Genomic DNA, 23,630 nt, shown 5'->3' with positions numbered 1-23,630 from the left:
ACCAGGTTGTAGTTTGCAGCAAAGCTGGCTGTAAGAATTGCTTGTCTTAATGTTGCATGCAGGAAGCAGTCCCTGAAAGAACTGGTGGCGAAGGGCTCAGGAGAAAAGTCTTAGACGCTTGTGCATTGTGGAGAGGAAGTAACAAATGGCAAGGGCTGCACTGTGTTGGAACCTAGAGGGAAGTATCCATTGTTAGTCCTGTGCAGAGTAAACCCCTTGGGATTAATGGAGCATAAGCTAGTTGCGGTGAAAGTCTTGCGTCTTTCAGTGGGTCTGCTCTATGCAGAAATAACAGTGGATACTATCCAGTTGGCCTCCTCGCTACCTGAACTATTCCTGGAAAGTAGGGGGTTTATTCATATGCTCCAAGAGGCAGAGCCTTTTGGAGAAATGCTTGTCTTGGTTTTGTGATCTCCCTGCAAGAAGTAGAAGGAGCAAACCGAAAGAAAGAAAAAGAACCAGCAAGAGGAGTGGGTTGCGATGTGCTGCATGACCGTTTAGCACTTCAGTAATATATAGGCTTATTGTGCCAGGCTGGCATTTATGTTGATGGGGCTGTGAGAACAGAAGCATTTTCATTAGCAGTATCCAGGAATAATAATTCTGTATGTGTTCATGCTGCCCTTGGGCTTTGAATCAGTGACGTCCCTTCTCGTTTTGCAGGCGTATAGGATTGTCTGGCAAGGGCCTCCCGCCAGCAGCTGCTGCTTCCAAGAGGGGCAAGCGAATTGCTTCTCGGGTTAAACACTTTGCCTTTGATCGCAAGAAGCGCTACTACGGGCTGGGAGTGGTGGGCAAGTGGCTGAACAGAACCTACCGCCGGAGCATCAGTAGTGTGGTGCGTTCACAACTGGAGCTCACGGACAACCATAGGTAGGAACAGAGTGCTGGCCCATGGTCGGCCTCCAGCCCAGTCTTCTCCAGGATTCCCAATTTTCCTATATCTCTCTTTCCTTCTTGACTCCAGTAGCATCTTTGTGGGAATACAGAGATGCTACTGGAGTCAAGAAGCTTTGAAAATACAAAGTTCTACTAATTACCTGCATTTCTACCCTTCATTAAGGAATGGTTGCTAGTCCTTGAGCTGTTTCTCCTGTAAGGTATATAGGTTTAACCCACTGGGTTCATACAAGATGATCCCAGCCTCCTTAAAAAAAGAAATCAAGGATCTTGGTGACTAGTATTCTCTGAAAGTCATTTCTTTAAGCCAGCGTTTCCCAACCTGGTGCCTTCTAGCTGTGTTGGGCTGCAACTCCTGTCATTCAGAGCTGAAAGTTATGGGATCCATCTCCTTCATCTTGCTGTTCTCAAACAGCTAATCATATCACACACTGGAGCCTGCTCCTTCATGAGAACATGAAGATTTGCACAAGGTGACTGAAGCCACCTGGTCCCATCTGTCGCAACCTGTGAAGGTGGTGTCTCCCCCCTGCAGCATTCCATCCTCCATTGTCCAGGAGGACCCCCCCCCCACTCTTGCCCAATTACTTCCATGGCTGCTGGCAGGAGGCGAAGAAGGGAACTTTCCTTTAGTGAACTTGCCTCAAGACCTTTTCTGTTTCCAGTTTGTTGAGATAGACACTAAATCAGCATCATCGCTAAAAGACAAAGATGTGAAGCACGAAGTACCCGGTTCGAATCCTGCCTTTGCCATGAACTCACCAGCTGTGCTCAGGCAGCCACCTCACCCTCCCTCTCAGCCACCTCGTATTCCCTGTCTGTGGTACTGAGGATATTAATACTGATCTGCCTAACAAGATTACTGTAAGGACAACGTTGTTATGTAAAGGGCTTTGAACTCTCTTTAAAACACAGGTAGCCAAGCTTTTTGGGTTGTGAGCACATTTGGCCATTTGAGAAACTGTCCTAGATGCCACCGCAGAATGGCAGGCATGGCAAAGGACAGGAAACGTAATCAAAAGCTGGAGGTGGTGTCCAAACTTCAGGACTCTAAGCAGCTCCCTTTAGACCACGGATTTTAGCATCAATGGAAACCTATTTTGCAGCAATCCCAGCCAAAAGCATGGATCTGTATTAATTACTATCTGCCCCTCTCAGTTGCTCTACCTAATCGTTTCCCAGCTTCTGCTTACCCTTTCAGTTCTAGGCATGGACTAGCCACCGAGTTAGCAGTGTATCTACATGTTCCAAATGCAGCCGGTATGGTCTATAACACTCTGCTCTGCCTTTCATCCTTGTCCCTAACAGGCCCTACTTCACCTACTGGCTTACCTTTGTCCACATCATCATCACCCTGCTGACAATTTGCACCTATGGAATCGCCCCGATTGGCTTTGCCCAGCACCTGACGACCGCATTAGTGAGTCTCAGTCCATCTTAATGCTATTTTTTCCATTTGCCTTCTTCCATGTCCTTCTAAAAAGCCACAGGGGAGCCCACAGCAGGTAGAAAAATAAATAGTGAAATCCAGGCAAAGCAATCAAATAAAATTAAGTTGCATGAATAATAATTAAAGAGCCCTAACAGTCACATGTTCCAGTAAAATAGGAGGAGTTTTGGAATATGCTCACTAGAATGTTATGCTTCTACCAGCCTTCTAAAACCAAAGTCAAGTAGGTTTGCCAAGCCTCTTTAGGGAGAAATGTTCATGATTATTGAACATACATGCATTTGTATTTTTACATCCATCATCTAACAAATTTTCTGGGTGGATTACATAACAAGGTACCACTGTTGAGCATGCCCTGTCCTTTGTGCCAGCCCAACAAATATCAGGCCAGCAGCACTGAATTTTGAGCTGAGGACATAAGCACAGGAGATGGCAGTATACTGTAAGACCGGGCTGCATGCATTGTCCTTGGAAACTGACCGGGCCTTAACATAGAACTTCCAGCACAGCCTCCAGCAACTGGAGCAGTTGAAATTTTGAGAGAGTCTCAAAGGCAACCACCTAGCAGGCTGACACAAACGGCTCTGTTCAGTTAGCGTAGGCAGGGCTGCTGACTCACTGGGCATCAAGCACCTAAAATCTGCAGCCAGAAGAGCCAACATCTGCACATTTTCTGCTGGGGGAATAAAATGATACAAATTGAGCAAGGAACATTTGGTATGATCCACCAACTGTTTGCAGCTTCACACCCAAGGTTTAGCAGACATTGTCCAGCTGCTTCTTTGAAACGGTGCTCCTTAAGCTGGGTCAACCTACTGAGTGATCACCTCTGTATTTCTAGATTTTACAAATGGTATTGCCCACAGCTCCATTTGACAGTTCAGGTATGCTTAAGTGCACACTCCGGTCACACATCTGGCATTTGTAATTGGAGAAACCACCCAGTCTGAAACTTCTCTTGGGACACTTTTGATTTCTCTCATCTTGGAAACATCTCTGTTGCATTGCAGGTACTGCGGAACAAGGGCGTGTATGAGAGTGTGAAGTACATCCAGCAGGAAAACTTCTGGATTGGGCCAAGCTCGGTAAAGACACGCTTTACTTTTTGTTTGTGTTACTCTTGTTGAGATGATGCTTCTTTTCCTAAAACAAAATTCAGTACATGCATTAGAGGAAGTTAGATTGTTCGGTTTGATCTGTGACCTTCTGTGCTTTATTATTTGTAATAACGCACAGATATTCCATCTGCTAGAATAAAAAGCCACCACCAGTTGGCTAGATGTGAGGATGCTGCCAAAAGCCCCTTCCTTTAGCAATTATGTTGTTTGAAACAAATAAGCATAATGTTTATTTCAACATTATGGAAGAAAGCAAAATGCTCCCAGGGTTGGAGACCATTATGCATTGGAAAGTGATTCTCTGTCCTCATCGGCTAAATGAGGGGGCGATTGGTGTACATCTGGAAGGCCAAACAACTCCCACCATTGGCTGTGCTAGGAAGGACTGATGGGTGTTGTTGGTCAGGGAGGGAGGGAGGGTCATCAGTTGTCCAAATGAGAGCCAGACCTGTCCCCAGAACTCAGTGCTTAAGTGTTGTCCACGGCATCAAACATCCTTTCTTCCTCACATCTCCTTGCAGCCTAGCCAGGAAATGTTCAGGTGACCGTTCTGAGGACCTTGCAAGGGAGCTAAGCAAGAGAACGCATGAATAATTTGCACTTAAGGCCTGGAGCTCACTTGAAAGGGGGCAGGTGCAAATCCTTCCGAAGTGGGGACAAAGTCCTCCATTCTGCTCACCGCATCCTTTGTACGGGGCCAAATGGAGGTGGGGAAGATCAGTCAGGCACATCTTGCTGCTTTTGTGAATCAGGCAAAGCATCCCAGGGGTCACCTGCTTGTTGCCTCTGTGTGGTGCCCCTCTGCATGTACCACTCCCTGTGATGGGGGTGTAGGAGAAGAGAAGTTACAGGGACAGCAACCTTTCTTGTTGAGTTCTGCACATCCCCCTCTTTGCATTTCAGATTGACTTGATCCACCTGGGAGCCAAGTTCTCTCCCTGCATTCGGAAGGACCAACAGATTGAGCAGGTGATCCAAAGGGAGAGAGAGCAGGAGCGCCTTTCCGGCTGCTGCGTGCAGAATGACAACTCTGGCTGTGTTCAGACTCTGGAGAAAGATTGCTCGGTAAGAGCAGGAGCGTGAAAGTTGCTCTGATAATGCAGCTTTCCCTTGGACGTTGGCAGGATGCTGTAAACAGCCTTCCTAGATTGGTGCCCCTCAGAAGCGTTGGAATGCAGCTCCCAGCCTCCTCCGTCCAACAGCGGAGACACATCTGGAGGGCAGCAGCCTGGAGAAGGCTGTTGAAAACCTCCCAGAAGCTTGGAAGGGCAAGACTTCAAGGGCCATTGCTGCTGAGGGGCAAAAGAGGTCACCATCTGATGGATAAGGCAGAGAGAAGGGCTGAAGGGTTGAGGTCACCTGAAGGGCTTTTTGAGGTCCCGCTTGACTGCATTTCCTCCAGGGAGCACTTGGAAGGTCCTTGTAGTTGCCTCCTGTGGAATAAAGGGGATGATCATTCTGCAGACTGCACCCTGAATGCTCTCGTCTAGTCACAGGACTCTTTTGCTCACATTTTGGCTAAGTGTCAATTTACACGACCAGCCATAACCCAGAGAAGTTCATATCATTGTTGCAGGCCTATGAAACCAATTATAGATGGCTCTGTAAATGCTTTCTAGAGCTTTAAGAAAATGCCTTCTGTACCTTCCAAACATTGAGTATTTTTGGGTTTTGGTGCACTGTGTCAAGTCACAGATTGTCCGTGGTGACCGCAACCCTAAGGAAAGACTTCGTAAGCCAAATAAACTCTCTTCAAAGCAGGCCTCTGGTAATAGTCTGCTTTTTCTTAAAATACTACCACTCTTGATGGTGATGGGTTAGATGTTATAAAAACATGTCCGTATCTATGAGAGAGATGTCTATTATCATAAGTATATTTAGAAAGTCATTTTCCCCCCATAGGAAACGCTGGCCACTTTTGTAAAGTGGCCAAAACATAACCCACCAGAGATTGACCCCAGCAATTCCAGTCTGAAGAGGTCATCAGGAGCTGTGTGCGCTCAGGATCCCAGGTAGCTGGCTTTGCGTGCGTGCGTGCATGTCCTGGCATTCTCTCACAAAGTGTCAGGTTTACCCTGCAAAAAATGCTGAATGGGAGGGGTAAAATGTTAAAGCTGCAGCAGAACCAGGAGTCATGCACACCTGAGCCTCAGCAGCGGCCTGTCTGTCTCCCAACAGGACTTGTGAGGAACCTGCTTCAAATCGACCCCACATCTGGCCAGATGATATCACCAAGTGGCCGGTAAAGATCTCTCCCTCTCCCTGTCATTTGTTTGCTTTTGCTTTCCTTTGTCAGTGCAAGGACTGATGGAAGTTTTTGAAGAAATTTTTCAAAGAGAAAAGGGTGGCTGCTTAGATCTGCCTGCTCCCTTTATCTGGCATAGTAGAAACTCCTTGCAGAAGCTGCATGTATTGCTCTCTTCTCAAGAGAGATCTGCTCTGCAATTGAGGCAGAAGGCAAGGCCCAGTGGTTAGAACTTGACTGCCCGTTGAAGGAAAGATTCATACCTTCCTGGTGGGCAGCCAGGGACACACATACCTCTTCTGGGTACACCCACCAGTTGAACTCAGACATGGGGGGGATTTGACACACTGGTGGCCTTCGGTGGTACCATCGAGCTGGGACTTTTGGGGTCAGTGCGTCTGGGCTTTTCGTTTAGCAGAGACACCGATCACTGTAGTCCACTAGCCATGGTGGGCTGCAACTTTGCCAGTCCCTGCCCCCATGGCCATGGCTTCTTGTGTCATCTGAATCCTGTGAAGGTGGCTTGTTGGAGTGCTTAACCAGTTGCTGCACAACAAGCCATGGGTTCCGGGAATCTTTTGCCTTCGGATGTCCACTTGATGGTTCTGTTGCAGTCTGGGTGTGCCATTGCAATTGCTAGCAGTTGTCGTTTGCAGTAAAATGGGCATCTATCCCCTGATTAGAATAGATGTTACATTGCCACCTTCTCTCTCTTTTGACTGTATGTCTCTGTTATTTACAGATATGTACTGATCAAGCCAAAAGTAACCATACTGGCTTACTGCATATGGACTGTGACATTAAAGGAAGACCGTGCTGTATTGGCACCAAAGGCAGGTAATTAGCCATCCTGAGGTACCACAGTCCTGTCCCCAAATGGTATTAACAGCAGCTGTAGAGAAACTGTTTTAAAGTGTACTCGCTTAAGAAACCTGTTCCAATTTTGACAGCTTCTCAAGTGATCCTAACACTTATAAAGGTAAATTATCCTTGCTTAGCATTCAGACTTAAAGCCCAGAACCATAGTTCCATGTTCCTTAAAGTTTTGCCACACACATCAGTTAAGGTAATTTTACAAAAGCCCAGCTTCCAGAGAGATCTTATCTTCGTATTCTTGAGAACTAGTTGCTTGGGCTTAGCAGCATTTCTTCATTTAACTTGTTTGTCATTAAGTGGAAGATTCTGGAGTCAGAATGTAGAATCAGACTAAAACATCTGTCTGCTGGTCACCTTTAAAAGGTGGTACTATGCAGTGTCTTGGAGCTTAGCAGCCATTTGAGAGCCTAATTTGAATGAATACAAATACAAAAAGCAAATTGTTCTGTGGCAACTTAAAGAGGAATACATTTATGTTGGAAAAAGGCTTTGGGGGCAAAGCTTGCTTTCTCAGGTCTCTGCATGTCTGAAAAAAATGGGCTTATATCACAATAAAAGTGTTCCTCTGTAAGGTGCCTCAAAATACTTTGACAAATTTCAGAGTGAGAGTCACATAGAGGTAAATACAAAAATACCACTTGTATATACCATAACTGTCAACCTTATAGTTAATCATTTAAGTAATTAATTTATCATATTTATATCCTGTCTGTCTTCTAAAGAGCACAAGCTGCCATACCTGACTCTCTTAATTTTCCATTTTATCTTCACAACAGCAACCCTGTGAGGTACGTTAGGCTGGGGACTGGGCAACTGCCCAGAGCCACCTAGGGAGCTTCACACCCCAGTGGGGACTAGAACCCAGATCTCCCCAATCCCAGCCCGGCACTCTAACCACTATGCCACACTACTGACTGTCTCACTTGAAAGAAAGTCCCATGGAGCTGTGGGACTCAGCCCCCTGTCAACGTGTATGGGCTGCACTGTTAATTTTCTTGCGTATGTTTTTGCTATTGGGGCAGTATGGGGATAAGTGGTGGGGTTTTCAGGATCAGGCCAAGAGCTCAAATTGCTGACCCTGGATGTTGTTCCTACTTGGATGTTCTGTGTCTGGCATTGCCAAACGTGAGCAGGAAGGTAGTGGCAAAATGCCACTGAGCTTTGTTACATGACTTGCTATGTATGGAAACCATCTCCTGGAGGCAGAGAGATGATCGGAACATTCTCTGTATCTCTTTAGCTATCTTGTTTCTCTATCCCAAGAAATAAATGCAGCCATGCCGAGCCAAATGTGATGTCTTGCTGCATGTGGCTTGCGATCTGCCATGTAAATCTAAAATAACTGAAGCTAAGCATAAAAGGGTTTCCCCTCTTCTTTAAATTCCTTGTATGTAGTACTCAAAAAGTGCCAAGGCACCTTCTCTGTGTGCTGTTGTGCAAAGGAAGGGCTGGGCTTCATCAGGCAGTTGTGCTGGAAGCATTGTGGGCAGCTCTGTCGCTATTTTGTCTGAAAAAACCTGAGTCAGGAGCACCCCTGAACAAAAATAACATTCCTTCATAATAGAAATATTAGGGCTACCTGCCCCTCATTGATTGCATATCAAACCTATGTTGACTGGCTAATATCAGCTGTTCTCGCACAGCCTTTCCCAATCTGGGACCCTCATGATCTTTTGGATAACAGCTCCCATCAGCACCAGCCAACATGGGAGTGATGGGAGTTGTGGTTCAAAACATGAGAAGGACAGTAGATTGAATAAGGCTGGTATAATTTATGAACTTGGTATTTTCTGGAGAGGAATTGAAGTTCAGGTGGACAAAAATAGAAAACAAATGTTTAAGTAATTCTTAACATTGTGTGTATGTCTCCCTCTCTTTGTATTAGCTGTGAGATCACTACTAGGGAGTACTGTGAGTTCATGCATGGTTACTTCCATGAAGAAGCAACTCTCTGTTCACAGGCAAGTAATACCTTTGGATGTGTAGATGGGGAAACTTCTAAGGTTTGGCCTGAGCTTGCGGAATAATAAATCTGGCCATAGCCTGGTTTGTATATAACAGCAATCCAGAGTATGGGAAGTTGTTGAATCATGCGTTGTTGCTATGTGTGAATCCTGCACTCTGGTTGTAATGATGAATAACCCAGGAAGAAAACCCATGGGTTGTTATTCGTTATACACCCTGGATTGTTCATGGTTAACAACCCTTAGTTGAACCATGGTGCTGTGGATGCATGTAATGACAACCCAAAATTTGATGACAGCTCACACCCAACCTGTGATTCTACCCATACACTAGATTTCCCTTAAGAGAGAATCGGATCTGTGGAACACTAGCAAAGTGGCAAGTGGCGAAAACAATCCTTGCCCAGCCTCCTCTTAGTAGCAACAGTGATATTCAAGAGTGACATTGGGGTCAGCACCTGGCATTGTCCAGAACTGCCAGGGCTGTGGCAGCTCCACAGCTGCTGCCTGTAGTGTTGCCCCTTCCCCTTTAAAAGCAAAAAACTTCCACGCAGGTGCTCTGAGCAGTACAAGGTGGAAGGTTAAGCAAATGTTTAATTTCCCACAGTGCCCTAGAGTCTAGACCAATGCTGCGTTGGGGCATCGTGGAAAACGAGAATGGCCACTAGAACCAGCTGGCTGGTGCTGCTTGGAGCAGTGCTGCCAGGTAAGCCTGCAAAGGTTCACTGACCTGGAGGAAGGCTCCACCTGAGGGCAGCTTGCCCAGGGCCATCTCAAATGGGGCATATTCAGTTGTGTGCTTTGACCCCTCAAAAGCAGGCTGCTTTTTAGAGCACCCCTCCCCCAATTTTGTAAACCAGCCTTCCCAAGTTGGCAACTCTCAAGGCATTTTGGATGTCAGTTCCCATCAGCTGCATCCAGCATAGCTGATAGGCAGGAATTCTGGGACAAAGGATAAAATATCTTGAGAAGGCACCGAAGTGGGGAAGGCACTTGTACATCTTTGACTAAGAGTCAAGCATTTATGGAATGAAATGTCTGTGATGTGTATTTCTCCCTATTATTCTTTTGGGCAGGACCTCTAGTTGAGCCTTCTTATATAATAGGCACTCTCTCATTCTACTTCCCTTCATCTATTCCTCTATTTCTTTGTCTTCTCTCTGAAAGAAGAAGGAAAGAAAAGCAAAAGAGCTACTTCAGATTCTGCAAATGCTTAGCATGTCCTTTGAGCAAAATGAAGCAAAAGAAGCCGGGACAAAGCTTTTTCATGTGCAGTGTCTCTGGAGAACAGATTATAGGTTTCTCATGTGGAAAATGGCAAGCTCTTGAAAGAGCAGCAAGCCATTACCTGCCTGGACTTTTACAATATCCACACACACATTCTTTGCATCTGGGCTAAGGCTATGATGCAGCGATAGAGGGCTCATGCTTCGTACGCCAGAGGTCCAAGGTTACATAAGAAGAGCCATGCTGGATCAGATTAATCTAGTCTGGCATTCTGCTCACACAGTGGCAAATACTGCCTGCAGGAAATTCATAAGCAGTGCAGGAGTGCAACACCACCCTCCTGGCTGGTGGCACCAGTTTGAGAGGCGTTCATATGGGGCGGAGATTCTCCTGGACCCCTCCGTGGCTTTTTTTTTTTTTACCATTGTCTGGATAGGCTGACTGGCCTAGGAGTTGGAGGCCCTGCGCTGCAGTGGTTCCACTCTTACTTGACCGGCCAATTCCAGGAGGTGGTGCTGGGGGATTATGGCTCTGTGCTGTGGCAGTTTTGCCATGCGGTACCACAGACAAAAGAGGATTCCTGAGTGGTGAACAGCAAAAGAGAGAAAAGAGAATCAAAATACAGAATTAACATACTAAAAATCAGATTATAGCAATAAAACCATTCAGAGACTGGTCAACAAGAAAGTTGCTGCTTTCTTTTTGAACCCAGAGGGATCCCTTTCTCACTCTTCTGCTTGCCACCCGCTCCCAGTGCTAATCCAGAAGCATATAAGAGGAGAACAGCAAATAAGGGTGTCCAGTGTTGGGTGGCTGATCCGAAGGCCATGAGGCCAAAGTTGGGGGAGGGCGGATTGTGTGCACTTGGGAACCCCTAAATTTATCAGGATCCATGAGCATTGGTTCCGTCACAGTGGGACGAAGGGTTCAGGGGTTCTCCTCCTTCCAGTTTTGACTGGTCCACCCACTTTAATGTACCCTTTTTTTCTCCCCTTCTTTCTCATTCCAGGTCCACTGCATGGACGAGGTGTGTGGCCTCTTGCCATTTCTGAACCCAGAGATTCCTGATCAGTTCTATAGACTCTGGTTGTCCTTATTCCTTCATGCAGGGTGGGTAGGGAGAATGGAAAGCATGGGTGCCCTTGGGAGGGACAACTAGGCATGGGCCCCTGGGATGGCCCTTTGCGTCCTTTTCATGATTGCATGTAGAGCTCCCCTTTCCGCCAAAGAGCTCAAGGCAGTGTATGTAGTTCTTTCCCCCTCCACTCCATTTTATGTTCACAACAACCCTGTGAGGGAGGTTAGGCTGAGTGATAGTAGTTAGCCCAAGTAAGCTTTATGGTTGGGCAAGGCCTTAAGCCCTGGTCTTCCTGTTCTTGGTCTGATTATTTTATCATTAACATTTATGTACCGCCATGAAAGGCTCTCGAGGCTGTGTACAACAATTTTAAAAAATAAAACCTTCCAACTATTAAACAAGAGCATGAAAAAACAACAAATACATTTAGAAGTTGCTCGTTTTAGAAGGCCAAATTGAAAAGATGCGTCTTTATACCCTGTCTAAAAGCCAAAAACAGGGGGGCCAGTTGTACTTCTAAGATTGTAGCCACTACACAGTCTTCGCCAACCTAGTGGATTTATCATGATGGATGCATCTGACCTCCAGTGTCTTCAGCCCTGCTTATTCAGCTGCTGGACCATATAGAAATCCTGCCTGGATTTCCCAATGCTTTTTATCAGGATTCTAAGCATTTCAAGGTATTGGGGAAGTTCAGCATCTTACTCAGCCTTTCCCAATCTGGTAGCCTGCAGATGTGTTGTACTACAAGTCCCATAATTCCCATTGAAGGTTGCTCTACCTTTGTCCCTGTCTGCATCCTGCTTGGCTTCCCATGTTTTGGCTGCTCGAACCCATCAGTTGACCAGATCTTGCTTCTGCCCATCTGAGCCAGGAACCTAGAATAGGGTTCATCTACTTCTCATGGTCTCAGCTTGGATATGCAAGATATTATCCTCCAAGGATTCTTTGACATTCTTTAGCTCTTCCTCTTGACTCCCACATGGATTTGTGCTCAGCAAACTTCAGGCTGAAGAAACCTACTTTGGTTTTTACTCGAATGAACCCTAAAACTTCAGCTAGAGCCCAGTAAAGCGATAAACTTAGTATTTTAAAATTCTGAGCCCAGGGATTTGTTTTGAGGATCAGAACTGAAGGCATCTTTTCTGGTTACCCCCATTTTTTTTTCATTTCAGCAGTAGGATGGAAAGGGGGTAGCTCTCTTGCTGCTTTTGGTAAACATCTGGCAGATCAAAATCTTTCTCTGTTTTCTGCAGAACACTCAGAGATCTGCCAGTAGGTCTTGCGCTGTCCTCAGCCCACCTTTGTTTTAACTTCTTTTACAGCCCCTTGTGCAAAGCCAGGCATATCTCTCGAAGTGACAAATGTTTAGCATCACTAACAGAACCCGTGAACTTGCTCAGGCTAGAGGGTGTAAGCATTGCTAGGAAAGCCCATTGCTGTTTAAAGCCATAAGACGCTCTGATATGAATCGTCTGTCTGTCTGTGCCCTGCAGGATTATCCACTGTCTGGTGTCGGTGATCTTTCAGATGACGGTGCTCAGGGATTTGGAGAAGCTGGCAGGCTGGCTTAGAATCATGATCATTTTCATCCTCAGTGGCATCACGGGCAACCTGGCTAGTGCCATCTTCCTTCCATATAGGGCAGAGGTAAGGACTTTTGCAGGAGGCAGAGCGGCTTAGTAGTCTATGGGACAACTTAAATAGAAAAGTCTCCACAGCCACACACAGCTGGTAATGTTCTGCAGCCTGGAAAATCAGAAGTGCTGGTAAACCTTTTAAGTATGAGTGGCCCTGCAGATGTCGTTGGGTCCCAACTCCCACTGGTCTCAGCCAGCATGGCCTGTGATCAAGGATGATGGGGACTGTAGTCCAGTGGCATCTAGAGAGCAATAGGCTGTTTGAGCCTTCTGTAAAGAGAAAAGAGTTTGGAATTGTAAGCAACCACCAGGAATGCCTTTCATCTATTGCTCAAGTTCTGAAAACAACAGAACGTAGAAATACATCCGTAAGAAGCAGTGTGCCCAGTTGGCATGATCTCTCTCTGGTGTCAGCTGAGGATTTCCATATTTTGAAATATTTGGGACTGAGAACAGGGAAGAAGCATTTATTGGAGGAGAAGGCAAATACAAGGTCCAGGAGCCAGATATTCACCACTTCAGGGAACCTGCTTGAAAGGCAGCGTATGCATAATGTGATTGGGGAGCTACAGGTCTTCCACCCTCCTGCATTGCATCTGGCCAGTGGAAAGCCCACTTACATCTGTGTGGGTGTAGCAGGTCCCTTCCCCCTTCCACAGATTGCTTTCCAGCTTTTGTCTCTCAGCTTTATAGCCCAAAATCTAAAGTGCTGGGAAACAAGATGGGAAGTCATCAGCTAACTTCATTTCCTGTTACATCCAAACCATGGAACTATGGATAATGACTTCTGAACAAGCCTAGATAGGAAATTTAAAGCTGTATTTGATATGCAGACTTGCTCACAAGGCATAGTTTCATGGTTCAGTCACAACACCTAGCCGAATGGTTGCTCTCTTGCATGTGTGAAGCAGCTGCAGTGCTTGGTCACATCTCAGATGATGAATCTGAAATAGGATCTTCTGAATGTGGTTCTTCTTCCGACTTGCATTGCCATCCATGGTGGTGAAGAGCCTGGAGGTGGGATGCTGGGCCCATGCTGAGCTCCTGGGAAGCTCAAGGTTACTTGAAAAGGAGGTTTGTTTTGCTGGACTAGAAGTACAGAATAAGCTGGTTCTGCCATGAAGCAAGAATGTTTTGTTTTAGTTTCGGGCTCTTAGGACTTCAGAGAGTAATTGCTGTTGCACTTGAGTTTCGATGGTTGCCACATTGCTGTCCCAGATGCTGCCAGTCCTGTTTCTCTGAGAAGGCTGTAGATGACCAGGGGAGATTGTAGCTCAGTGATAGAGCACCTGCTCTGCATGCAAGAGGCCCTAGGCTCAATCTTCAACGCATCCAGACAGGGCTGGAAAAATTGTCTGAAACCCTGGAGCGTGGCTCCCAGTCATGTCGAGATCATTTGGGCTAAGATGGGCCAAGCAGGTCCCTGACTCAGGATAAGGCAGCTTCCTGTGAGTGGGGGGTGGGGGGGGCTGTCATGTTTCCTATAAATGCAGAAAAACACAGACTGCAAAAGTAACTTCTAACATCGAGGTGCTTCAGTCTTGTTGCATGTGATTTGTCTAGCAGCTTCTGTTTCAAAAAACCTCCATAAAGGTGGCCCAGGATAGCTTGTTAAGCACAGGACTACTTTGAAAGAGGAGAGCAGATCCAGGGTTAGAAGGCTTTTTAGAACTACACATTCACCTTTGAAACCAGTGATGCCCTGCTTGCTCTGATCTGGCAGCTCTGCCTGATCCTGACTCTCTCCCCCACCCCCACACAGAAATCTGACTAGCCAAGATATCTGTGTCATCCCACCTCATTTTGGATTTGGTAACAGACAACCCCAAAGCAGCATGCTGTTTCTCTATGCTGTAGCATGGGGGAAGGGTCAGCACAGGTTCCTGGTTAGAGAGAACAGGAAGGCTCCATAATAGTAAGGTCTTCTAGCCGCTTCTGCACTGCTCTGTGCCATGGAGCAGATGCGACATGGTTCGGATGACAAGTAGGAAGCTCCCGTGTATGAGCATGCCCTCATGATGCAAACGCTCTGCATACAGAAAGTTAATATATCAACAGGGCTTAGCCTTCTCACTGATGTGTCGGTTTTCTGTGTGCACCATGTGTGCGTGTGTTTAAACACTGGGGAGAATTTGCACACGTGATCCTTACTTGCACTTCGAAGAGGAGCAGTTCCTTCCCAGAGCGTGGTCCCTTTTTGTCATTTGTGCCTATTTGAACAGGCTCCCTTCTCTCACAGGCGGCTGTGCTGAAGCCTTTGGAGTTCTCTGCGGGTTACCAGTTGAGCCACTTCTAAAAGGCCGTGGCCCTTTGTTATCTGCTGTGGACAAACCCAGACTGTAAACTGGCTAATGGGGAGTTTAAAAGGGAAATCTTGCAAGCTGCATCTAGCTTACTGGCCTTCTGCTGAGCTCCCTTGCCCTGAAGAGGGATTAATTCAGGAGCTGCTTTCCCTTAGCTTTATCCTCCCATCTCCTTCCTTTCTCTTGGCACGTGGCTGAAGCAGCCTGACAAAAGAAGGTGGTGTGACTGCAGGCAGATGGATGATGTCATTGCCCTAAGGGGGCTGGCCGCTTAATATTGGCAAAGCACCGCTGGAAAAGCCCATAGGGAGGTGTTTTGAGAGAACTGGGTGGATAATGCAGGTAGCTCTGAGCCCTAGTGAAGACAGGAACTTTCTGATAGGATGCAGAAAGAGATCTTGCAGTTCATGAATAGTTTCACTATTCATCATCATCATCACCATTCAGTAATGGTTGGGCTTCTTCTATATGTTTATAATCCGGAACTTGTGTATAATTTTGCCTGCTTTGGTTGACCTAGCTTTAAAGTCTGTTTTTCCCCATCGTCTTATACTGAAACAGCAGAGGGCAGCCTCTGGCCCGTGTATCTAATCCAGCCCATCCAGAATCCAGGGCAGCCCACAAAGGGTTGCACACCCTCCACAGGCTCTGCGCTGCCCCCACCCAGAGCTGCGTGCAAAGGGGAATCTCTGACAGACAGGAGATAAGGTGTTGATTCTCCTACCCCAGTTTCTGCAACTCTCACAGCCAGACAGGGGCACATGCAGTGTGGGAAGGCGCAGGCTGGCTCAGCTGGGCTTTCCAGGAGTTCGTTCCTGCTATTCTCAGCCAAGACCCTTCCTGCCTCACAAGCGCCCCACAGGAAGAGGCCACCTAACTTGTCTGTGGCTTTGCTTTCTCTGGGCAGAAAGAGGACCAGGCTGGCAGGCTGGATGACCTCAAGGGGCAGGAGCAAACCCCAGAAGCTGGTCTTCTTTCATGATGTCACCCCCCTGACCCATTGAAAAAATGCCCCCATGGTGCTCTGTGCTGCTCTTCGCCCAGAGAATGGAGCTTGGCCGGGGCTTGTAGGTACAGGCTTGGTCCAAGGTGGTAATTTGGCCCAGGGACCAAACCGGGGGGGGGGGGGAGCTTTCTTTATCCTAAAGTCTCATGGTAGGTTCCAACAGATCTGGCAACAGATCAACAGATGGTTAGCGCCATCGTTGCCCCGGGTGCAGCACAGCACCTCAAAACAAGGGGAGTCTTGCTGAGTGATCTTCCAAGCCACAACGCTTCCAGTTTGTCCCCACATCACTTCTGTGAGGGATACGCAGCTGAAAGAGAGATTTGCCCTGAGACACCCAGGTTGCTTCTTGGCTAAGGGGTGCAAACTTGGGTCGCCTGCATCCGTCTCAACACACACTATTGCACTGCCATACCGGCTGAGTCTCTCTCTGGTTTAGTTGCAGAAACTGGGTTTTCCTGTATACACGAGTGGGATCTGCAATAGATGTTGCAGCCTGAGCTGGAAAGACTGCTCCTGTCCAGGGCTCTCCCAAGCCGTGCGCTTCTCCAGAATGCCCAACTCCATTCCCCCCTTCCAGTGCCTTTCCCTTTGCTGCCCCTCAGCACTTCGTGACCTCTAAGTAGGCTCCATCCTCACGGGCGTTGTTGTTGTTGTTGTTCAGTGTTTTCTGCTAACAAGTGTGAGTGTGCAAAGAGGATGCGGTGGGGGGGGTTCATGTTGGGGTGGGCATGAGAGAACAGATGCTGTAAATGGATGTTTCATGAGAAGCCATTGGCCAATAGGACTGGTCACCTTTCTGATCCTCCCAGTTAACCAAAATTTTGTGGTTTGTGTGTCTGGCAACTGGTGGTCCTGAGAAATTGTGGGGTTTTTTTAAATGAAATTAGCTGCTCTGCAAAAACTAGAATTATAGAGAAACTGAGTTTCCTGATGGCAGATTTTGCTGCTTTCCCTGCTCACCACCTGCTGCCTCATCTTTTCTTTGCACAGAAAAATGGATGTGGACATACCCTCCTGTGAATTAATTAATTAATTAACTTTTAGCCTCACATAAAGTGATTTGAGAGCTAAACTAATTGGATCCAGTCCTATGCAAGAAAGCAAAGAAGCACATCCAATTCCCGTGCCCGGTGAAACAGGGCCTGTGAGTAAATGTGTTTTAGGAACACAGCCTTAGACCTCTTGGTTGAGATGAAATCTGCATGGGAGGGAGCTAACAATGTCATTTTTGCATTTAATGTCATTGTGCAGGCTCAGACAGCCCCCTCCCCGCTTATCAGAACGATGCAGGAAAAGCTGGCAGCAAGGAGGGCTTAGGGAAAGAGATGCTGGCAGTTCTCATGGCCTCCCCTCGGAGGGAGCTTGGAGTGGGAGGGTTTCCTGTACTCTCTCTCCAAGGCTGGAGTGGCGCGAGAGGATTCTGTAGCTGTAGCTGCTCTCCTGGCCTCCATGTGCTGGGCCAGCACGTGTGAGCTGCCGTATTAGTTCACATGTGAGAGTGCCCCCTCGGTCCTTTGACTGATGCAGCAGGCAGGTGGCTAATCTGAGGTTCTGACAGGCTGTAAAGGAGCTCACCCATCTAATCCTTTGGGCAGCCTCAGCAGTTTCTCCACCTTGTGGAAAGAAAGGCCGCCACTGCCTGTTAGCCCCTCGAGGCCCGTGCGCACCCTTTCCAAGGTGCTTCTCCGGCATGTGTGCCCCTCCGCCACACGAGCCTTGGGTGACCTAGCTCTCAGCTGGCCGGCAGAGGTGCATGGGTGGGGTGGGATCAAGGCTTCTTCCTCAGGTATCATTACTGGTTCAGTTACCCTTTCATAGAACGCTCCCATGTGCAGAGTACTTCCAGCCAGCATGGGATGCTGGGAGTTGTAGTGCAGAACCCTTGCAGAGCACCCAAGAGCTGCTTCTGCACATCACTGGGCGGCCGCCTGTATCCCTGGGTGACTGCAGGCAGGGAGGGTATCATGCATGTCGGTGGTGCAGCTTCCCCTGCCACTGGGGGCAGGGAAGGGCTGAAATGAAAGGAGGCCGCCCTGGAGGCCCCTCCCAGGCAAGCTGGGCAAGGCTGCAGCTCCTGCTAGAACCCCAGCACTGCAGCAGGGCTTGCACGGGGCGGGTTAAGCTGGGGAAGGCTGGGAGTTGCAGGACTTCTGCTCTGTCTTAAGGGTTGTGCTCCAAATGCCCTGTTCCATTTCTAACCTGGCCCCAGGCTTGCTCTCTTGTTCTGTGAGTCACTGAGCCTAAAGCAAGGGGGGAACACCAGCATAAAAAACGCCTCAGAATTCTGCAGTGTCGCCTCCTGCTGCTGTTGTGTTGCTGCTATCACTGGTGTTTTTAATTACTGCTCTGATGGGAAAAGTGGACTCATTTCAGTCAGGACTGAGGCCAAGTTTTGGCACAGCAATGGCTTTGGCCGCCCTGCCTGATGACCTGTTCCAGGAGAGACGGGAGAGTATAATCCTGCTGATACCCCTGGGTCTCTCAGGGGCTTTCGATCCCATCAACTATGGTATCCTTCTGGAGTGACTGTCTGAGTGGCAAACGGGTTCTACTGCATTGCAGTGGTTCCACTCCTGCTTGGAGGCTTGGCTCCAGAAGGGGTGTTTGGGGGATATTCCTCAGCCCCATGGAGTCTCCTGTATGGGGTGCCTCATGGGGCTGCTGTATTCCCCCATGTTAAGTGACATCCACATGAAACTGCTGACTGGGGTCATCCAGAGTTTGGAAGTGTGTTGCCAGCAGCATGCTGATGATATGCACGTGCATTTCTCCTTTTCACCTTCAGCAAGTGAGACTGCAGCAATGCTAAACCTGCACCTGGCAGCAGCCACAGACTGGATGAGGGCTAACAAACTGAAGCTCAATCCAAGCATTTGCTGGGTGGATCTTTGGACAGGCTGGAGGGTGCTAAACCTGTTCTGGAGCAGATGCATAGCTTGTGGGTTCTCCTTAATCCATCTCTGTCACCTGAGGCTCAGGTGGCCCCAGTGGCATGGAGTGTCTTCTGCCAGCCTTGGCTGGTGGTCCAGCTCGGCACCTATCTAGGTAGGTGCTAGCTGCAACCTATCTTAGTATCTGGTCATCTCTAAACTAGATTACTACAATGCATGGGGCTGCCCTTGAAAACAATTTGGAAGGTTGCAGCTTGTTTAAAATGTAGCAGCCAGACTAATAACTGGGATGAGGCAGTCAGAACATCTAACACCAGTTCTGCCTGTGTGCTCCCAAGTCCAGTCCAAGTTGCTGATCTTAACCTATGCAGCCCTGTGCAGCTTGGGACCACAGTACTTGATGGAATGCCTCTTCCAGCCACGATGTATCAAGGCACTACCCTAAACATCTCAGGCCTTCCTTTGAATGCCACCTCCAGGAGAGGCTCAGCTGGTAGCAACAAGAAGGGCCTTCTTTGTAGCAGCCCCCAAATCCTGGAGCCATCTCCCCACCAAGGCCCACCTGGCACCACATTTACTATCTGTTTGCCACCAGGTCAAGACTGCCCTTTTGCCAAGGCACACTCCAAATAGCAAATGCTGGGGAGCAGTGGGGTGGATTGTTTCTAAGCAGGCCTAGCAGTATAGGCTGGCCTTAGTTGAGTTGTTAGAATGTTATCTTAATTTCCAGTGTAATTGCATGATGTTTTGTTCTTGTTTAACTCCATGTTGCTTTTTAGTGTATCTATTACTGTTGTTCCCAACCCAGAGAACTTTGGCTGTTGGGTGGCTAAGCAAGTAAATCAGCAGTTAGTGTGGCACTGCCCAGAAATCCCGGGGCCTCTGCATGCGTTGTGCCTCAGGGTCCTGCTGATCTTGTCCTCAGGGGAGGCTCACCTTTTCAGTGGTGAGAGCAGCCAGTCCAAAAATGCCCCCTGCAATCCATTATGCCACATTTGGGACTGTTTCTGTTCAAAATGAAGTAGCTGGTACTAATGAGGCGAGGGGCAGGTAGGTGGTTTTTTTTAGCTTTCATGGCTGCATATCTTGGTTTTGGAAAATGCCCATACAAAAGGTCTTGTGCAGCCTTCCCCAAACTCTACAGGGGAAAAGCCCACACCATCCCCAGCAACGGTCATGCTGTCTGGGGTTGAAGGGAGTCCTCCTATGCTAGCACTTCCGGAGACCACTGAGCTGGGGAAGGCTGGTCTGGTATTTAGAGACTGGTGCCTGTACCGTGTTTGCCAGCCCTCTTCAGCCTTAAGGATTCCAAATGCTGCGAAAGCTCATATCAGATGGAGACGAAAATGCGCAAGTGTGAACAGACCTCCCTTTTTAAAAACCACCAAGGACAAAACGTATAATCATGTTTGGTCCATATCCCGAGTTAGTATGTAGAAGTGTCTAGCTCAGAACAGAGTCCCACCCAGAAGTGAGCTTTGCAGGTGATCTAGGCATACCTTGCAGAACCTGAACTAAGGCTCCTTTAACAGGGAATCCACCTCATTGAACTCACAGAGACTTCTGAATAAGCATGCTTCAGCCTGAGCTGCACATAGTGGAGTAAAAAAAAAGGAAACAAAGCAAGAAAAAGATGCTCCCACCTTGGTGTCTAGAAGGTAGTGTGTGGGGGATATTAGGGTTAGCTGACCATTTGTAAGACTTTCTGTGGTCTGCATATTGCCCAAGTCTCTGCAGGCTGTGTGTGAGACCTGAGCATTCCCTTTCTTCTGGATCAGCCCCTTACTCTCCCTGGCTCAGTCTTCTCTGCCCTGACTGGCAGCCTCCCTCCAGGGGCTCAGACAAGTAACTTTTGCAGCCTTGCCTCCTCCTCGAAGGGAGATGCCACGAATTCACCGTGGACCTCTGAATTCTCAGAGCATCTGCTCTACCTGCGCCATCCCCCAAGACTTTCACTGGTACAGAGCATAGCTTGCTCTCAGCACTGTGGACCAAGGAATTCGAGCCCACAGACCTAGAGGCATCCCATTCCTGCAGGCAGCATTCTGTGTCGTCATGACCCGCTCCAGAATCAGTGACGACTATCCCAGAAGCCTGCCTTTGCCCAAGATTCAAGCCTGGGCAGCCTAGGGATTTAAAATTTCTTGTCCTCCTTGATTAAGGGACCTACTGTTAAGCTTTTAATAAGAACAACTGCAGCAGTAGGATTTTTTTTTAATACACCATTCTACTTTTTTCCTGCAAGGAACCCAAGGTAGCTTATGTAATCCTTCTGCTGTGCTCCATTTATCCTCACAACAAGCCTGTGAGGTAGGTTAGGCTGAGAGACACTGGCTGCCCCACAGACACCCACTGAACTTGGCCAAGTGAAGACCCAGATCCCCTGAGTTCCAGTCCAGCACTCTAACCACTGTACTGCACCGCCTGTCCTTGCAAACGTATGCTTCAGGGGTACACTGTCCATTAGCTTTTTCCTGGCCCTCCTGGAGGGTCCAGCTGGCTTCATGGTGGAATGCCTGCTGCAACTCATTTTTAATTTCTCTCTTCTCTGCTAGGTGGGCCCAGCAGGATCACAGTTTGGCTTGCTAGCCTGCCTGTTTGTTGAGCTCTTCCAGAGCTGGCAAGTCCTAGAGAAGCCCTGGAAGGCTTTCCTGAATCTTTCTGGCATTGTCCTTTTCCTTTTCATCTGCGGTCTGCTGCCATGGATCGACAACATTGCGCACATTTTCGGCTTCCTCAGTGGCCTCTTGCTCTCCTTCGCCTTCCTGCCCTACATCACCTTTGGCACCGTGGACAAGTACCGCAAGCGGGCCATGATTATCGTCTCACTGCTAGTCTTCATCGGTCTCTTTTCATCTCTTGTAGTCTGGCTCTACATATATCCCATTAATTGGTACTGGACAGAGTATTTAACCTGCCTGCCTTTCACTGCCAAGTTCTGCGAGAAGTACGAGTTGGACCAGGTCTTGCATTGACAGATCATGGAGGTGGCTGAACAGGTTTGGTGGATTTTTAAACCTGCTATATTTTGAGCAGCAAGGAGCCTTGGCTGTCAGAAGCGATGCAACTTTGTTTCCAGCTTCCCTTTGGATTCCACACCACCCATAAAACAAGTGCCAAAGCAGAACAGCTGGGCAGGCCCTGTTGCCTTGGTAAACCTCCTGGATGCAACAAGAAGAATATAAGCAGGCACGCCGCTTCTACAGCTCTCTGACTTCTGGGAATCGTTTAGCTGTTACTGGGAGGAAAAGCTATGGAGAAAGATCATTCCTCCACTGACATCGTGTGCCCCGGGTGGGTTAGAGTCTTTCTTACCAAGGGCTTTTGCAGCCTGGTGCCTGCAGCAGGTGGCATCTTCTGCCCAGCCTTGGATACCAAGACACCTTCCACATGCAGTTTGCAGGATAATGGAGACGACCAGCGTTGTACGTTGCATCCCTTCTGATCAGCCGGCAAAGGAGTCAGTGGCTGACTTTATCTGTGAAACTGACTGGGGCCATTGGTGGAATGGACGTTAAAGTGACCGTTATAAAGCACCTTAGTGATGGGACCGCATCTTGTTGGACTGCTTATATTGACCACCTCCCTTCTACTCTGATTTCCTACTTGAAGTCTGATTTTTATGCAATTCCTGATTCGAGGGTTCCTTTCCTTATGCCTTTTGGCACTAGATGGTGCTTGGACTGTGTGACAGTTTGTGCCTTTTTTGAGGTACTACGAATTGTACTGTGAAAATAAACCCCCCTGTGTCTATGGGGTATTTTTATACATTTCTTCTTCCATTTACAGTTTTTGTATGTCCCTGGAGCCAAATACTTTCTGGCAAAGAACATTTGAGCTTTTAAAGAAACCTTGTGCCATCTTTAAGAAGTGCTGGTACCTATCCAGCATTCATACTGGGTGAATAATACAGCCTCCTTGGATTTCTTATAGAAGAGGACTTGAAGGATTTCTTCCCTCTAAAAAAGAGGAAGGTCAAGAAGATTCTGCAGAGACAGATGAACTGGGAAGTGGGAGAAAGGATATTTTTGGTCTAAATAAATTAATGATGAATTTAAAACAAGCCAGTGGAAAATGTGTGTGTCTTATTTTTAAATGGTCTGGTATAAACCATGCAGGGATAAAAATAGCCTGCTGTGCCGGTGAGCCATCGAAGAGAAGGTATGTATCTGTGTAATATTGTTGCTTTGGTAGCCAACTTTAGGAGTATGCTATGCAGGCTTTTTTTAGCCATTTCCTGTATTTATATCCTGACACCCAAGGTGGCTTATGTAGGCATCCTTCTCTCCATTTTATCCTCACAACAACTCTGTGAAATAGTTTAGGCTGAGAGTCAGTGAACTTCATAGTTGAATGGGCTGTCAAACTCAAGCCCATTCTGACACTCTGTACCACACTGGCTTTCTAATATGTAATATAAACTAGATCATTTGAATTAAAGGAAACTTTTGTGAAATTTAATATTTGGATTACATTCAATATGTAAAACTACGGTGCAAAGAGTTTGGGAGAATAGCTGTGTAGAACATGATTGATTATTTAAAAAGAGATAAAGCAGTCCACCTGCATCTTGCTTGGAATGGTAAAATGTCCTTTGACATCTCTTTGTGATGAGACTACTAATTTATAATTACGCTAGGTTGAGATTAAATTTTCCCATTGAAAGTGAGCATGTTATAATGAAATTGGTAACATGTTAGCAAAGGATCAGTCTGTCCTGACTTCCGTTTTAATACTGTACTCTTGTATCAAAATTCCAATTTCGAAATGTTTTTCCTTTGGTGCCATAGCACTAATTCGAAATGTCTAATATCCATTTTAACTAGCTCCCAGCAATCTTAATGAATGCTCTCGATATCCAAATTGGCCCCAAAGGTTACTTACCTGCAGGATGCTAATGCCTCCTATTTTCTTTTGGAATTCATTAGG

The 23,630-nt window shown here is 47.4% G+C and overlaps 1 protein-coding gene across 2 annotated transcripts in view; it reads left to right on the top strand.

The window, feature by feature from the left end:
* The window catches only part of RHBDF2 (rhomboid 5 homolog 2), an 82,993-nt gene extending 60,229 nt beyond the window's left edge, over positions 1-22,764 (top strand). Inside the window, exons 8-18 of one of the 2 annotated variants that reach the window (XM_044453805.1) lie at positions 664-873; positions 2,209-2,320; positions 3,361-3,435; positions 4,372-4,533; positions 5,371-5,480; positions 5,647-5,710; positions 6,456-6,550; positions 8,475-8,550; positions 10,790-10,890; positions 12,355-12,508; positions 21,257-22,764. In XM_044453805.1, the coding sequence (XP_044309740.1) occupies positions 664-873; positions 2,209-2,320; positions 3,361-3,435; positions 4,372-4,533; positions 5,371-5,480; positions 5,647-5,710; positions 6,456-6,550; positions 8,475-8,550; positions 10,790-10,890; positions 12,355-12,508; positions 21,257-21,676 (1,579 nt within the window). In that variant the 3' untranslated portion in view covers positions 21,677-22,764. The other variant, XM_044453806.1, reaches the window with a different exon arrangement.
* The last annotated feature ends 866 nt before the right edge of the window (positions 22,765-23,630 follow it).

The sequence above is a fragment of the Varanus komodoensis genome, unplaced genomic scaffold (genome assembly GCF_004798865.1).
Source record: "Varanus komodoensis strain SLA01 unplaced genomic scaffold, ASM479886v1 scaffold7_1, whole genome shotgun sequence".
NCBI classification, from domain to species: domain Eukaryota; kingdom Metazoa; phylum Chordata; class Lepidosauria; order Squamata; family Varanidae; genus Varanus; species Varanus komodoensis.
The sequence above is the reverse complement of the archived record's forward strand: the minus strand, read 5'-3'. Positions and strand labels throughout refer to the sequence as shown.